Source organism: Rhinoderma darwinii, chromosome 2 (assembly GCF_050947455.1).
Source record: "Rhinoderma darwinii isolate aRhiDar2 chromosome 2, aRhiDar2.hap1, whole genome shotgun sequence".
Lineage (NCBI taxonomy): Eukaryota > Metazoa > Chordata > Amphibia > Anura > Rhinodermatidae > Rhinoderma > Rhinoderma darwinii.
In genome coordinates, this window is record NC_134688.1 from 451604393 (window position 1) to 451621921 (window position 17529).

General features: G+C 43.3%; 1 protein-coding gene across 1 annotated transcript in view; it reads left to right on the forward strand.

The window, feature by feature from the left end:
- The first annotated feature begins 1360 nt into the window (after positions 1-1360).
- The window catches only part of JAM2 (junctional adhesion molecule 2), a 97080-nt gene continuing 80911 nt past the window's right edge, over positions 1361-17529 (forward strand). The window contains exon 1 of the mRNA XM_075854513.1: positions 1361-1504. Within this exon, the coding sequence (XP_075710628.1) occupies positions 1453-1504 (52 nt within the window). The 5' untranslated portion in view covers positions 1361-1452. The remainder of the gene's footprint in view (positions 1505-17529) is intronic.

A 17529-nucleotide genomic window follows, 5' to 3' on the forward strand; every position in this document is an offset into this window, starting at 1 on the left:
ATTGCTGTTAAAATAAAGTAGACATATGGAAGTATACATTTTATAACACATTAGTACATAAATATGTGAGATATTAGAGTTTGATAATTAATTCACTGTAAGATTGATAGAGAATGTCGTTCAATATATTTGTTAATAATAGATTCACCGCCTGAAAGAACGATTAAAAGAAAAATGTAAAAATTTATTATTGGTTAATTTAAAATATGGCTCAACCGGCCACTATATCCAGAAAACAGGCACAAGCAAGTGGTAGGCGAAAGGGAAAGTGTCCAGGGGTGATGGTGAGTATCTAACACCCAGAGACCACCTCTCCCTACTTGTTTTATAAATATTCGCTACACTCTTGCCAACAATTTCAATTGACCCTACGCGTTTCACTATCACCACCAGCGTGATACATCATCAGGGATTCATAGAAACATTGATTCTTTATTTTTTTTAAACGGAACACCGGATATCACTGTTCATGTGCTGATTTGAGCCTCCAGGCGCGTGTACGACTCTGATGTAATGGCAGCCGGTTGAGCCATATTTTAAATTAACCAATAATATATTAGAGTTTGAAATAGAAAATAAATAATTTTTCCAAAAATGTTTCCTTATTTTTGCATTTTAATAAACAAATACAAATCGGCCTACTTTTACCACATGAATATAGCTCAATATGTCACACAAAAAAAGAACATTGTCAGAATCAACCGGGATACACGAAGGCATTACAGAGTTATTTTGCAAAATGTTCACGCAGCCCAGATTTAAAAAATAATCTATCTTGGTCCTTGAGGCCAAAACAGGCTCAGTCCTTAAGGGGTTAATCTTGCACTGCTTTTGAAGTTTCTGTGATTTTTGTTCTCGAGTCAAAAAGTAACAGTAAAATTCCATTGTCTCTTTCTTGGAATCTGTATGTGCGAGCTATTGCTTTATGTTACCATCCAGACAAATACCACAGGGACACATTTTTGGCATATGTCGAATCCATAGAAGTCTATGAATACATTCAGAATACCTAAGGCCCCATTCACACGGCAGTATTTTTTATAGATTTAAGAGAATAATATCCAATTTAATTCTCCCATTGTAGTCTATGGACTATTGAACCATGAAAATTAATTCACTCATTTCTACCCTGGTCATGAAGTGGTTAAAGACCTTTAAAAATCATTTCCAATCCCTCTGAGCCCCCCTCTGAGCCCTCCACCATGGTAAAGCCTGCCGGCGAGCCCCTGTACTGCACAGCCCAGCTGACACTTGTGGAATCCGCAGCGATGCAATGCCTAGATGTAGCTGTAGAGGGCGCTGCGGAGCCGCATTCCCAGCGCTTCCTATTCATGCTGTTAGACCTCCCCGTTAGAAGCCGCAGCAGTGTCGGTCGCATTGACTCTCAGTAGTGGCTGCTGCCCTGGATCTGAACTCTCTGCTCCTCTGTCCTCACTTATATCTCGGGAGAAGATGTGGCTCCCGGCTTGGCTCTTCTTTCTGGGACACTTTGTTGCTCTTTGCTGTAAGTTTTTGGGGGTTTCTCTCTATTTTTCAGGGCTCCTTTCACTTTGTGCTATTGAGTTGTGAACAGGTCTCTGCTTTGTGTTTCTACCATTGTCCTGGGAGTGGGGGGGGGGGGGAGGGGGGGCAGCTAGAAGGGGGGAAAGACCACAGCAAGCTCCGCTACATACAATCTGGCAATATGTAAGCATGTGTATCACTTGTCCTGCTGAAATATGGAAACATTGTATCCTCGCAATCTATCATCCTATTATATTATGCTGACTTGTATACAGTGTCATGTAAATGAAGCTATGCCAGGCTCTGCGGTGCGCAGTCATCATATCAGAGGAGGTGGCATAGACTTCACTGGCAGCTAAGGGGTTAACACAGTATTTTGGCGTATTTTCTTTATTATTAGACCTGGACTGTATGGCAACTTTTACATAAGTCCCACAAGGGTCTAACAACTTTATTTTAGAAGACGGCATGTTGGGCAGATTGTGCTACTCATTGCATTCCTAGGACCAAAAGCATTTTGCCCCTTTAGATGCCCGTCCAAAGTTCTGGTGTAGCCCAAGCTTTATTTTTGTATTATGATTATATTAGAGGATTATATACCACAGGCAGAATAGGGTTAAAAATAAGCCCTATGCCCATTGTTAGGTGCTTGGTTGTAGGTGGCATGATGGGATTTTTGTGCCAATTCAGTTGCTGCTTTTTGTTCTGCAATAGAATTCAATGTAAAAGTCGGGTTAATGTGACTTATGGCCATGAACGATGCTTGACTTATGATGCCACACAATATTGGGTACCCAAGATCACCATGCCGCCTTAGTCTTATGGCTAGTTGATGACCTAAGTTGCCACTAGATCTATGGCATCATGTATTTTGTCATATACCCGGAGTGCCCTTCGCGGTAGAATACTTGCTGCAAATATATACGTTGTACCAGCTGCACGTTACATTTATTACTCGAGGGATTCCATTACTATAATCCACAGTCCTGCGGCACGGTTGCATGGAGCAATCGGCACTGATATGTCACCATGTGGTGCCTCCGCGTGCCATCATATTACAGAGGTATTCTCCCCTAGAAGCACGTACAGTGGCCCCATGGATTTTTACAGGTACCATATCACAACTCGGAGCTCGTACGGGTCCATGATACGGTCGCGTGCGTTAGACTTTATTTTGCGCTGCTGCAACATCAAACTTTTTCCTTTTGGGTCTAGGCCAATATCGGAAATGTAGTGAAGTGGCAGAGAAGGGGTTACATGCGCCTGCCGTCCATTATATGAAGTGCTCGGTTCTATACTGATGTGCGTCTTGATTTATTACTTGGGTGATAAAGCGCAGTCTGTGCTAAAACTGGATTTGGTATCCGTGAATTGGATTCTATTGCAAGAGGCTCTGAAATTCTGTTATTTCTGTAGAAATGCCGTCTAGTAGAGTCTTCTAGGGATCGCTGCCCAGAGGAGTCAGCGCCAGCTTAGCTTGGCACATCTCTTTATTCCGAGCTGCTGTAACATCACACATTTTTCTATAGTCGCAGATATTTAGTGTGCACTTCCAGTAAACCCACTTTTTCCACCGCCCCCCCGGCACTAACTTGCAATAAACTTTAAGCTAAATCACGTGGCGGAAAGCCGAGCCTGATATATTAAAGTGAAGTCCTCAGTGTCACAGGAAACGGCGTTATAAACTGGCACAATACGGTGCTGGTCTTATACAGGAATAAGGAAACCTTTCCCTGAGTGATGGACGAGAGATCGTGCTATTCAATGATTCCGCTTTGCAACACAGGATTTATTCTGATTAAGTGATTTAAATGCCATTAAAAAAAAATAAAAATAAATGCAGGACATATTGCCAATGTGTTTTTTGGATCAGGCAAAAAATCAAACTATGGAGGTCTATGTAAGAAAAGCGCCAGTAACTAGCCAAAAAACCATCAAACCAACTGCATGCTGCGAATGCAAAAAACGCAAGACAAAAGAGAAAAAAACTCAACAAAAAACCTGCACTGTTTGTAGTACATTTAATATTTCCCCGTTGACTTCCAGCTACGATCCGGCCATTGTATATTTTGCCAAACAAAAACGGCAGGGGAGAATCCACAAATAACATGCCGTTTTCCGTGAGGACGCTGTGTGTGAACACACCCTTAATGGCAGCTAAGAAGGGTAAGTGGGTGTTTGGGTGAGAGCGCACATAGCAGCCGATGTGGGCAAAAAAACACAATAGCCTGTATTTGTACCGCAAATCGGCACGGTTTTGCAATTCCGCTTTATACCTGTGTGTTTTTTGCAGGTAAAAAAACTGTCCGCTACTTGTGGCCTTACCCTAAACCGCACTGGCCATACCTCAGCCAATAGGCCGCACAACTTGCATTTTACAAATAAAACAATGCCTAGAGCCCCCCTTTATGTCATCAGTGTTGTACAGTCCAAAGTAAAAGCAAAATCATGACATGAATCAGCGGTGATATCGGCCTTCATCTGATCACACGGAGGCCTTAAGCTTTCTCACTCATGTGTGATCCTAAATATGCTGTTTGGAAATGTGACCCCCGAGCTTAACGCCGTCTGCGGGATTCCAATCCGTGGAATGAAATAGTCCCAAATAATTACCCGCAGGTCCCCCCAGACACACTGCACATGTCCTACCCTCACATTCAGCAATGGCAGAGACAACTGCTCTGCTTGCAATTGTCCCATTGTCACCTTGTATTTGAATAATTTGTGGAATGTCGAGCGTCTCGTGGTTTGTCTAGTACGATGCTGGATGTAAATATGTGACAGAATATAGTGGTGCTGAGGCGGCGGAGAGCGAGCGCTTCTTTATAACCGGCAGCATCCTGTGGTGTGGAGGCTCTGTAACACTGACTGGAAACCAATGACCAGACATTTCTAAAATATAAAAGTCCCCGACATCCTTACTACTGGATACTGGACGCTGACATCATTCCGCTCACACACAACTGCGCATAACCATGTGTATGGATGAACATGTTCTCTAACCTGAGGCGTTCCAAAACTACAACTCCCATCATTCTCTGAGAGCTTGCAGCTGTATTTTTATTTAGACTAATTGTAACGCTGTGATAAAACCATGTCCAGTTGTGATTTGAAAATGTTATATATGTCATAACTTCAGACCGCATGATTAATTTATTTTTTTCTGCAGCAATTCCGTTGTGTGTGGACAGGCCCTAATACAGACCCAGCAAAGTAAATGACATTTCAACAAATCCCTACATGTTGCAGATTTTTTCATCTGCACGTAAATTGACCTGCGGTCCGTATTTTAAAATCCACAGCATGTCCATTTATCTTGCGTTTCTGCTTGCGAATTGTATCTGACTAAAATCCACAGCATAAAAATGCACCTATTTCTGCATTAAGGGCTTGTCCACACACAACGGAATTGCTGCAGAAAATTTCTGCAGCAATTCCGTTGAAAAACGCAGACATTCCGCTGCGGCAAAAAGGCACTATTTCCTGCGGTTTTTACGGCCGAAAATTGTGCGTATTTTGCTGCGTTTTTTTCACAATGTTGGGAGATGGAGACGTCTCCTCTGAAAAACGCAGCAATTCTGCACACGTTCCTGCTGCGGTCCGGAAAATACGCACCACAGGTCAATTTCTGCTCAGAATTTTTACGCAGCGTGCGGATGAGATTTGTTCAATCTTGTCCACTATGCTGCTACTGTGTTCTGCTGCGTTTTTTCTATCCGAAATTGCAGCCAGAAAAAACGCGTCAATTCTTCAGCGTGTGGACGAGCCCTAAAAATGTAAAAAACCGCACCTAAATACGCATAAAACAAATGCACTCTTAGGCCGGATTTACACGAGCGTGTGCGTTTTGCGCGCGCAAAAGGTCCATAACAGCTCCGTGTGTCAGCGGCGTATGATGCGTGGCTGCGTGATTTTCGCGCAGCCGCCATCATTATGACACTCTGTTTGTATGTTTGTAGCACGTGGTGCTTTTCTGTTTTCATTCATAGTTTTTACTGCTGTTGCGCGAATCACGCGCGTCCCACGGAAGTGCTTCTGTGTGCTGCGCGTGATTTTCACGTACCCATTGACTTCAATGGGTGCATGATGCGTGAAAAATGCACAAATATCGGACATGTCGTGAGTTTTACGCAGCGGACACACGCGTGAAAATCACGGACTGTCTAAACGGCCCCATTGACGAACATAGGTCCATGCGAGGCGCGTGAAAATCACGCACGTTGCACGGACGTATTATACGTTCGTCTGAATAAGCCCTTAGGTGCAGATTTTGCCTGTGGAATTACCTGCGCTTACTTGTGGTTTTTATGACGATTTTCTGCACCAAATTCTGCAACATGCGCATGTAGTCTGAGGGGATGTTCACACAAACTATTTTCAGCTGTTTTTCGAGTCGTAAATGCCCCGAAAAACTGCTAAAAATACGGGGGCTGAACGCCTCCAAACATCTGCCCATTTATTTAAATGCGAAAAACGGCATTCCGTTCCCACGGGGTGTTTTTTTTACGTGCCGTTCTTACAAATGGTGCATAAAAAAAATGCCCCGTTACAAAAAACCGCATGTTGCTTTTTGAGACGTTTTTGGAGACGTTTTTCATTGGCTCAAATGAAAAACAGCTTCAAAAACGGCCGTAAAAAACGCAAGTTGCTTAAAAAACGGCTGAAAATCAGGGGCTGTTTCCCTTGAAAACAGCTCCATATTTACAGCCGTTTTTTGTTAAGCGTGTGAACATGGCCTTAGGATGGTTTTAATCCCTAGGTCGACATTCAGTCCTCAAAAAAGACATAGTGATGATATGTTGAGTTGCACCAAATGACAACCACAGCTCTGCTACACCATTCGTGTATAGGAATGTGTATTCAGTCATTTCTTGCCATGTACCCAGAGTTTGAAAAAAATAAATAAATTAAATTCTAATTTTCTAAGCGCCTTATACCCAAAATGACTGGATTTTTCAGACTATGTTAATAATTATTGGTTGCCCCAACCACTTAGTTATCCCGTCCATCCTTATATACCATTGAGTATAAGATAGTTTAAATTCCTTTGAATTAGTTGGACATTTTTGGGGATAGTAGGGGGGTGGTAGTGTTTTTATAGCTACTATTTGCAAACAGATGTCTTGCCGGCCCGTCAGACTGGGCTAAGAAAGGCGGCGGACACTGGTGGTGGACAGGTGGCTACTCGTGAGGTTTAGATTCATCCGTGTTCCCATGTGCAGTGTGTGGCACATATCAAAGTACGAGGGACAATGTTTAGGGCCAAATGATGTCGTGTGGACTATGGAAATGGCAAAAAGTGGCATGATTGTGTTGTAATGAATTTGATCTATACGAGCAGATATATCGGGTTTATTCTGTGTAATGGCAACGAGTGTAAAACACGTAATTGTTATGTTGTTAGATTAGATGACTGCGTAGTAATGTAATATAAAATAATAGTGGAATGATGGTATACGGCTCTGAGAAAAGGAGATGGAGATTGTATGTAGATCACATTTAAATATAGTTTTAGAGGGACAATAAAGTTAGAAAGGACCTGTGACCTTTCCGGACATGACGCTTTTAGTAATTACTTGTATTTGCCATTAAATCACAATTCTGGGACATGTTGTTAGAACTCTGCGTTGTGCCATTCCTCCTGTTATTCCTCCTAGAAATTTATAAAAATATTGACAACTGGGTGTTACCATTCCTCTTGTCAAATCGGAGCTTGTCCCTAGACAGCCTCACTCTGTCAGCACTGACTAGACAGGGTCAGTCTGTATGGGGACAAAACCCCAACTGGTAATTCACAGTTGTCAATTTCATCTTAAATTTCTAGGAGGGATAACAGAGGAACAGCACAACGTAGAGTTCTAAGAAAAGATGCTCTAGATTTATTATTTCAAGGGAAATACAAGTATTTACTAAAACAGACATGTTAGGGCCAGTTCACACAAGTTTTTTAACAATTTTTTTGACGCGGAATCTGCGTCGGAAAACCCGTAAAAAACGGCAAAAAATGCCTCCCATTGATTTCAATGGGAGGCGGAGGCGTTTTTTTCCCGCAAGCGGAAAAACCGTCTCGCAGGAAGAAGAAGCGACATGCCCTATCTTCGGGCGTTTACGTCTTTGACCTCCCATTGACATCAATGGGAGGCAGAGAAAGCGTATTTCGCTGCGTTTTTTGCCCGCGGCTCTCAATGGCAGAGCAAAATCTGCCTCAAAATTCAAAACAGAATTTTGAGGCAGATTTTCCACCTGCAAAAAACTCTGTGTGAACCCAGCCTACGGACCTTTGTAATTCAATGTGGCCGTTCACACAGCCGTTGTTTCAATGGACCGCGTGAAGGGTCCGTGAGAAAGTAGGACATGTCCCATTTTTTCACGCGTCACGCATCCCTCCATAGACTCTCATCTATGAGGGATGCGTCCTGCAGCGCAGAGCACGATGCACCTCGGACGTGAAAAACTACCGTTCCGGGATGCGCAATGCTCATGTAAATAAGGCCTTAGAAGAGATGACCGATCCTCTCAAGAATAAATAATACTGACAAGACATGATATTATCTCCCTCTCTATATATTTATATTTAGTCCTTCTTAATTAATTAGAATATCATCAAAAAGTTAATTTATTTCAGTAATTCAGTTCAAAAAGTGAAACTCATATATTACAGTGAAGGAAATAAGTATTTGATCCCTTGCTGATTTTGTAAGTTTGCCCACTGTCAAAGACATGAACAGTCTAGAATTTTTAGCCTAGGTTAATTTTACCAGTGAGAGATAGATTATATTAAAAAAAAAACAGAAAATCACATAGTCCAAATTATATATATTTATTTGCATTGTGCACAGAGAAATAAGTATTTGATCCCTTTGGCAAACAAGACTTAATACTTGTTGGCAAAACCCTTGTTGGCAAGCACAGCAGTCAGACGTTTTTTGTAGTTGATGATGAGGTTTGCACACATGTTAGATGGAATTTTGGCCCACTCCTCTTTGCAGATCATCTGTAAATCATTAAGATTTCGAGGCTGTCGCTTGGCAACTCGGACCTTCAGCTCCCTCCATAAGTTTTCGATGGGATTAAGGTCTGGAGACTGGCTAGGCCACTCCATGACCTTAATGTGCTTCTTTTTGAGCCACTCCTTTGTTGCCTTGGCTGTATGTTTCGGGTCATTGTCGTGCTGGAAGACCCAGCCACGAGCCATTTTTAATGTCCTGGTGGAGGGAAGGAGGTTGTCACTCAGGATTTGACGGTACATGGCTCCATCCATTCTCCCATTGATGCGGTGAAGTAGTCCTGTGCCCTTAGCAGAGAAACACCCCCAAAACATATCCACCTCCATGCTTGACAGTGGGGACGGTGTTCTTTGGGTCATAGGCAGCATTTCTCTTCCTCCAAACACGACGAGTTGAGTTAATGCCAAAGAGCTCCATTTTAGTCTCATCTGACCACAGCACCTTCTCCCAATCACTCTCAGAATCATCCAGATGTTCATTTGCAAACTTCAGATGGGCCTGTACATGTGCCTTCTTGAGCAGGGGGACCTTGCGGGCACTGCAGGATTTTAATCCATTACGGCGTAATGTGTTACCAATGGTTTTCTTGGTGACTGTGGTCCCAGCTGCCTTGAGATCATTAACAAGTTCCCCCCGTGTAGTTTTCGGCTGAGCTCTCACCTTCCTCAGGATCAAGGATACCCCACGAGGTGAGATTTTGCATGGAGCCCCAGATCGATGTCGATTGACAGTCATTTTGTATGTCTTCCATTTTCTTACTATTGCACCAACAGTTGTCTCCTTCTCACCCAGCGTCTTACTTATGGTTTTGTAGCCCATTCCAGCCTTGTGCAGGTCTATGATCTTGTCCCTGACATCCTTAGAAAGCTCTTTGGTCTTGCCCATGTTGTAGAGCAGGGGTCTCAAGCACGCGGCCCGCGGGCCGCATGCGGCCCCTGGAGCTGTCATCTGCGGCCCGCGGGACACAGAGCCGCTAGTATCGGCTCTGCTCCGAGACTCTGGAATTCCCTGACATCGCTGTCCACATATCAACAGCGATGTCTGGGGCTTCCCCAGAGCCGGAGTCCCAAGCAGAGCACTGGTGTCGGCTCTGCTCCAGGACTCTATGGAATTCCCTGACATCGCTGCCCATATATGGACAGTGTGTCAGGGTCTTGCCCAGAGCGGAGCAGAACGCTGGTGTCGGCTCTGCTCCTGGACTCTGTGGCATTCCCTGACATGGCTGTCCACATATGAACAGCGATGTCTGGGGCTTCCCCAGAGCCGGGGTCCCGAGCAGAGCGCTGGTGTCGGCTCTGCTCCGGGACTCTGTGGAATTCCCTGACATCGCTGCCCATATATGGACAGTGTGTCAGGGTCTTCCCCAGAGCGGAGTCCCGGGCAGAGCGCTATTATCGGCTCTGCTCCGGGACTCTGGGGAAGCCTCTGACATCGCTGTCCATACATCGACAATGATGTCAGGGGCTTCCCCAGAGCAGGAGTCCCAGTGATGTCAGGAGCACAGCTGGAGTCCCAGGAAGAGCCTACTGCCTGGGACTCCAGCTCTGGGCAAGCCCCTGACATCACTGGGGCAGCCTCTACAGAGGGCACTGGGGCAGCCTCTACAGAGGGCACGGGGGCAGCCTCTACAGAGGGCACGGGGGCAGCCTCTACAGAGGGCACTGGGGCAGCCTCTACAGAGGGCACTGGGGCAGCCTCTACAGAGGGCACTGGGGCAGCCTCTACAGAGGGCACTGGGGCAGCCTCTACAGAGGGCACTTTGGCAGCCTCTACAGAGGGCACTGTGGCAACCTCTACAGAGGGCACTGTGGCAGCCTCTACAGAGGGCACTGTGGCAGCCTCTACAGAGGGCACTGTGGCAGCCTCTACAGAGGGCACTGTGGCAGCCTCTACAGAGGGCACTGTGGCGTTATCTACAAGTGGGTGTGTGACAGTATCTGAAGAGGACACTGGCATTATCTAGAGGTGTGTTGCATTATCTACAGAGGGCACTGTGGCCTTATCTACAGAGGGCACTGTGGCCTTATCTACAGAGGGCACTGTGGCCTTATCTACAGAGGGCACTGTGGCCTTATCTACAGAGGGCACTGTGGCCTTATCTACAGAGGGCACTGTGGCCTTATCTACAGAGGGCACTGTGGCCTTATCTACAGAGGGCACTGTGGCCTTATCTACAGAGGGCACTGTGGCCTTATCTACAGAGGGCACTGTGGCCTTATTTACAGAGGGCACTGTGGCCTTATCTACAGAGGGCACTGTGGCCTTATCTAGGGGTGTGTTGCATTATCCACAGAGGGCACTGCGGCAGCATCCACAGAGGGCACTGCGGCAGCATCCACAGAGGGCACTGCGGCAGCATCCACAGAGGGCACTGCGGCACTATCTAAAAAGGGGCTGCCCAATCTTGACATGTGTGCTAACTGAGCCGCCGGACTGCATTTAGCGACACTTAAACTGGAAACCTGGATTGTTGAAATAAGCACGTGGAGAAATATCTCAAATTTTAAACCTAGCGCTATTATTATAGTAATGTAGTATTATTATTCTAGTAATATAGTGTTATAGTAGTTCAAATAACTACTTGATTAACAATAATTTTGTATTGTATCAAATTTGAAAGTAATGCGGCCCGTCAACTTCCCATTTTTTCTATATGCGGCCCACTTACCCGGCCGAGTTTGAGACCCCTGTTGTAGAAGTTAGAGTCAGACTGATTAATTGAGTCTGTGGACAGGAGTCTTTTATACAGGTGACCATGTAAGACAGCTGTCTTTAATGCAGGCACCAAGTTGATTTGGAGCGTGTAACTGGTCTGGAGGAGGCTGAACTCTTAATGGTTGGTAGGGGATCAAATACTGATTTCTCTGTGCACAATGCAAATAAATATATATCATTTTGACAATGTGATTTTCTGTGTTTTTTTTATATAATCTATCTCTCACTGGTAAAATTAACCTAGCCTAAAAATTCTAGACTGTTCATGTCTTTGACAGTGGGCAAACTTACAAAATCAGCAAGGGATCAAATACTTATTTCCTTCACTGTATATAGATTCATTACACAGTGATCTATTTCCAGCATTTTAATGTTGATGGTTATTAGTAAGTGTAAGTTCGTGCACTTAGCAAAAAAACATCTGAACATACTGAACTGTTTTCAAAGGAAAACCGCTCCTGATTTTCAGCCGTTTTTTATTCAAACTTGCGTTTTTCGCAGCTTTTTGTAAAGGCGTTTTTGGAGCTGTCTTTCTATAGAGTCAATGAAAAACGGCTTAAGAAGTGACATGCACTTCTTTTTCGCGGGCGTTCTTTAACGCGGCCATTTTCTAAAATGGCCACGTAAAAAAAACGCCCTGTCGGAACAGAACGCTGTGTTTTTCATTGAAATCAATGGGTAGATGTTTGGAGGCGTTCTGCTTCCGATTTTTCGGACGTTTACGGCACCAAAAACGTTCGAAAATAAGCCGTGTGAATATACCCTTGCAGTTAATGAAAACCCAAAATGTTGTGTCTCAGAAATAGGGATGGCACGATACCAGAATTTGGACTTCGATACCGATACTTCGTTTAGTATTGCGATTTCGATACCAATTTCGATACTTTTGCCAACAGTAATAAAAAAATAAATTCTTCCATTTTCTGATGTGAGGCGCGACGTGTGATGAATTTTGAACACGCCTCACATTAATAGTAATTAATCCCATCATGTTTCTCAGTAATAATGGGTTAATGTGTGAGGTACATGATGGGGTTAATTACTATTAATGTGAGGCACATGGAGGTTAAATTCAGCATCGCACCTCGCGCCTCACATTAATAAGTGAATGAAAGCCGTGTTTATTAATTTTTTTTACAGCGTACGCATCATAAATGATGCAAAAAAATTGTTGTCCGCGCCATTACTGAATGTGTATATTTTATGTATTGAGACTTATTTTAATGTTTATTGTAAAAAAGGCGAATGTGTATTTTTTTTTAATTTGAACAATATTTTGTTTTTACTTTATTTTTAAACTTTAATGTACTGACATATATCAGATATGTGCCAGTACATTAGCCTGTGGACAGATAACACACAGACATATATCAGATATGTGCCAGTACATTAGCCTGTGGACAGATAACACACAGACATATATCAGATATGTGCCAGTACATTAGCCTGTGGACAGATAGCACACAGGCAGTTGTTAGGACATACTTGGGTATGTCCTAACAACAGGAAATATGGTAAGACAGCCCTGGGGTCCGTCAATAGACCCTGGGCTGTCTGCCCATATATGGTATGATCGCGTCACAGGAATTCCCTGTGATGCGATCCAGGGGCATCCCCCCCTGCTCATTTTCTCCTGAATTCTGCAGTCAGCTGTGATCGCAGCATTCAGGGAAATAATGGCGGAGAGGAGAGGTTTCTCTGATCTCCGCCATTATAGAGCGGGGCTGCGGCTGTGTAATACAGCCATTGCCCCGCTCCTGAAAGGAAGTGCGCGCGCGGTCAGCATGAGGTGATGTGGCCGGCGCTTCACTAATGAGCGGCGGTTCAGGCACTGAAGACAGAACATGGGGGTGTTTTGCAGCACGCCCGCCATGTTCTGTCTTCAGTGCCGCCGCTCATAAGTACAGCGCTGGCCACATCGCATCATCCTGACCGTGCGCACATGCTATCAGGACTCAGGAGCGGGGCTGTGGCTGAATTACACAGCCGCAGCCGCGCTCCCATACATTCATGTATTACTATACCGAGCTGTGCGGCTGCGCAGCTCAGTATCGAAATACAGGAAATAGCGGTATCGAACCGTTTAGGGATGCAAAGTATCGAAACAGTATCGAAGTTTCGATGCACCGTACATCCCTACTCAGAAAATGTGAATATTATATAAGCCCAATTTAAAAAATTATTTTTTATGCGGAAATGTTGTCCTACTGAAAAGTATGTCCAGTATATGCCCTCAATACTTCAGCTCGTCTGCATTGTTGGGTCTGGTCTCTCACCTTCCTCTTGACAATTTCCTATAAATTCTCTATGGGGTTTAGGTCAGGCGAGTTTGCTGGCCAATCAGGCACAGTGGTACTGTGGTTAATAAACCAGGTATTGGTACTTTTGGCAGTGTGGACAGGTGCCAAGTCCTGCTGGAAAATGAAATCAGCTTCTCCATAAATCTTGTCAGCAGAGGGAAGCATGAAGTGATGGAGAATGTCCTGGTAGACATATTTTCTTTGTTAGGATCGTGGTTGAATTTGTGTTTTTCGCTGTGAATCACGGCAAAACCTCACCATTTTGTCGCAATTTTACAAAAATCATGGCAAAAAAAAGCACGCATTTTGCAGCAAACATGCATTTAAACCGCCGCCTGAGTACTCAGCCTTAAACGTTTCATATTCTGGGTGTAACACCCAGACCGCCTCGGTTCTACAGCGATATCTATGGTACTATAAATTGAGTTCAGTCCACGGGGGTCCAGGTGTTACATCTGGAATACGGACAGCCAGGCATGGGTACAATATGCTTGTCTAAATGAGGCTATAGGCTACTTTATGACTGGGAGGCAGCTTGCTATGGCAGAAACCTTCCGCCCACTGTCTACAATGGCGACCTAGATAAACGAACTCCTCGCTCCATTGTCTTTACAGCTGCGCATAAGAGAAGCTTTTTTTTGTCTTTGTTTTTTCATTCTAGATTTACTTTCTCTTTAAAGGAACTCGATCATGAAATCTCACATTTTTATATAATAGTGTTTTTAAAAACCTTTCTCTTTGCTTTCCACATGACAATTTTATATAAAAAGAAATTCCTGAAATACTTTGTTTCCCACCTGCTGCTTAACCGAAATAAAGTCTGCAGGTTCTGAACCTTTAGTTTATAGGAACAGCTGCTCATGCCATTCACTAAAGCCGAATTCAGACGACTGTAGTGTATGTCCGTGTGACGGCCAATAAAACAACGGTCATCACGCGGACGCATGTATGTCATTGACATACATGCGTCCGCGTGATGGCCGTTGTTTCAACGGACCGTGTGAAGGGGCCGTTGCCAAATAGAACATGTCCTATTTTCTTCCGTTTTCACGGATCCCTCAATAGACTCAAAGCTATGAGGATCCATGAAAGCGGGACCCACACGAGTGCAACTTGGATGTGAAAAACTCCCGTTTTTCACGTCCGAGTTTGCACTCGCAATTGAATCTGACCAAATATGTATGTTAATATTTCCTGTCGGTTTTTTTCATTATAGAAATGTACGGTAGCGGTCATGGGGGCAGGGATTTTTCTGGATTTCACGTCTGTCATCCCATTGAAGAACACTACAGTCAGCCTCATTATTTCCGGCTGTGCTTCTGTAGCACTCTCATTTTTTGTTTTTAATTACAGCATTTTTATACTCGCCCCTACCGCCAAAAAATCAAATGTTTACTGGTATGGTACATATGGAGGTAGCACACATGTTACGTAGCTTTAATGACAACAATTCTTGGAACATTTCTGAAAAATTTATAAAAAAATTCATCAAAATAAAACCATGAATAAAAAAAATGAAAAGCCACAAAAAACAATAAATAATACATAAAATTTTTAGATCACTTATCCTGGTCCCGGCACGAATTAGTCCCACACTGTTTTGCGTTTTCACGTTACTCTGTTGGTTCAGAAAAGGATGATGGGAGTCATTGTGAAACTTGTCGCTTATGTTTAGTGTTTGCTCACAATTCCCAGAATCCCCCCTGGTTGTGCCTCTTAACAAGAGGATGAATGAATGATTGGGCTGGTTCTTTTGTATTGTCCCTTTTTAGGCCAGGGCGGTCTATGGGAATGTTTCCCTGGACACTATAGAACATGTCCATGACATTTTAGTGTTTTCTCACTGATCTCCCACTGGGAATGTCCTGCCCCCCCCCCTCCCGCATACGCTTTGAAGAGCAGGTCGTTTACAGAATCGTTATATTCTATAATATCCATTGTAATATTATATGTAAAGGCACAGAACGATATCGTTATCAGCAATCGCTTAGTTCTATTAGACACCTAACAAATGGTACTATAATTTTCCATTCTTACACTGGAGAGCATCAAAAATTTAGGTAAAAACAATCCAAAATAAATGTTGTAGTTTAGCGTCTACTCAATCACTCTAATAACATAAAGCAATTCTTGTTACTTTTAGTTATTTTGTTTAATTCTTACTTATAATCACTAGGGGAGGGGCATATTATTTTCTTTTTAATTCAAATTTTATTGCAGTTTAAGAAGCAGACAATAAAAAATACAAATTATAGTCGATATACAAAAATTTGATCATCTGAAGGAAAAGTACAATACGATAAAAATTTGCAAATGTAATGATAACATTTTGTAAATGACAATAATAATCTTTATTTAGCGACCACAAATTCGAAGGTGCTTTAACCCCTTAATGACCAGACCATTTTGTGCGTTAATGACCAAGGATTATTTAGTTTTGGATGCTTATAATATATCGATTAACTTTTATTTTAGGAGAGTTTTGAAAATAAGCGGCTATTCCAGCATTGATTTTCATGTTATAAATTTACGCCGTTTACTATGCAGCGTAAATAACATGTTACCTTTATTCTATGGGTCGACACGATTACGGGGATACCAATCATATAAAGGTTTTATATGTTTTCTTACGTTTGAACAATAAAAACCCTTTTAGAAAAAAAATTCTTGTTTTTTACTTGACACATTCCAAGAGCCGTAACTTTTTTATTTTTCCGTCAATGTGGCGGTATGTGGGCTTGATTTTTGTGGGGCAAGGTGTAGTTTTCATTAGTACTATTTTGGGGTACATGGGACTTATTGATTGACTTTAATTTTATTTTTTTATGGGGGGAATGAGAGAAAAAAAAATGTTGCCGTTGTTTTTTGCACTTTTTTTGGGACACCGTTCATCCTGCGGTTTAATCAATGTGTTCATTTTATTGTTCGAGTGGTTACGATCGCGGCGATACCATATTTGTCATTTGTTTTGACACTTTTACTAAATAAAACCTTTTTTTTGGGGGGGGGGAAGTGGTTTTATTTTATTTTTATTTTTTTCATAAACTTTATTAAATTATTTAACTTTTTTTTTGTCCCACTAGGGGTATACCAAAGCATTATTGCCCATCAGGGTAAAACTGACAGGCAATATATTAGGCCACGCCTGTGGCAGATGCTGAAGGCAGACCTGGGGGCCTATGTTAGGCCCCCGGCTGCCATGGAAACCAAATGGCGCCCCGCGATTTCTTTGCGGGGGTGCCGTTGGGTAACAGAAAGAGCTCCCTCTGTCAAACACATTAGATGCCGCTGTCGCTATTGACAGCGGCATCTAATGGGTTAAACTGCCGGAATCAGAGCGCGCTTCGATTCTAGCAGCTGGGGCAGGAGCCAGGCTGTGTATAACAGCCGTGCTCCTGCCGCTGATCGCATGGGTACATTGGCAGAGGACAATGAGAGGACGGATATATCGTCCTTATGTGGGAACTAGCTCCTGCATAGGACGGACATATCCGTCCTTCGTCGTAAAGGCATTAAAGGGGTTCTCCGCTGTGGACAATCCCTACTTGTTAGAAAGGTCACTTGACAATAATCAGTTTGCAAAGTGTCCCCCTAATATATATGCACCCCAAAATGGTGCCTAAAAAATGACAACTCATCCCATTAAAAGCAAGTCCTCAGCTGTGTCAGTAAACCAAAAAGCAAAAAAAGTTATAGCTGCTTAAATGGAGCCTCAAAACACGAAAACTCATCTTATTAACAGCAACGCCTCATTCAGCTGTGTCAGCGAAAAAGTAAAAAAAGTTATAGTTGTTGGAATGCGGGGAAGCGAAAACCCCAAAAAATATTTTTGTCCTAAAAGGCTAAAATTGGCCACATCCTTAATAGGTCCCTCAGTTGTCCTGTTTTTGGATGTTAAAAATGCTATTGAACCGTTCCTGGGAATGTTGACGACAAACAATACAGTCACTATCAGGGCACGTTCAGACGTGGCGGAATTTCTCCGCTGCAAATGTTGGTGCAGA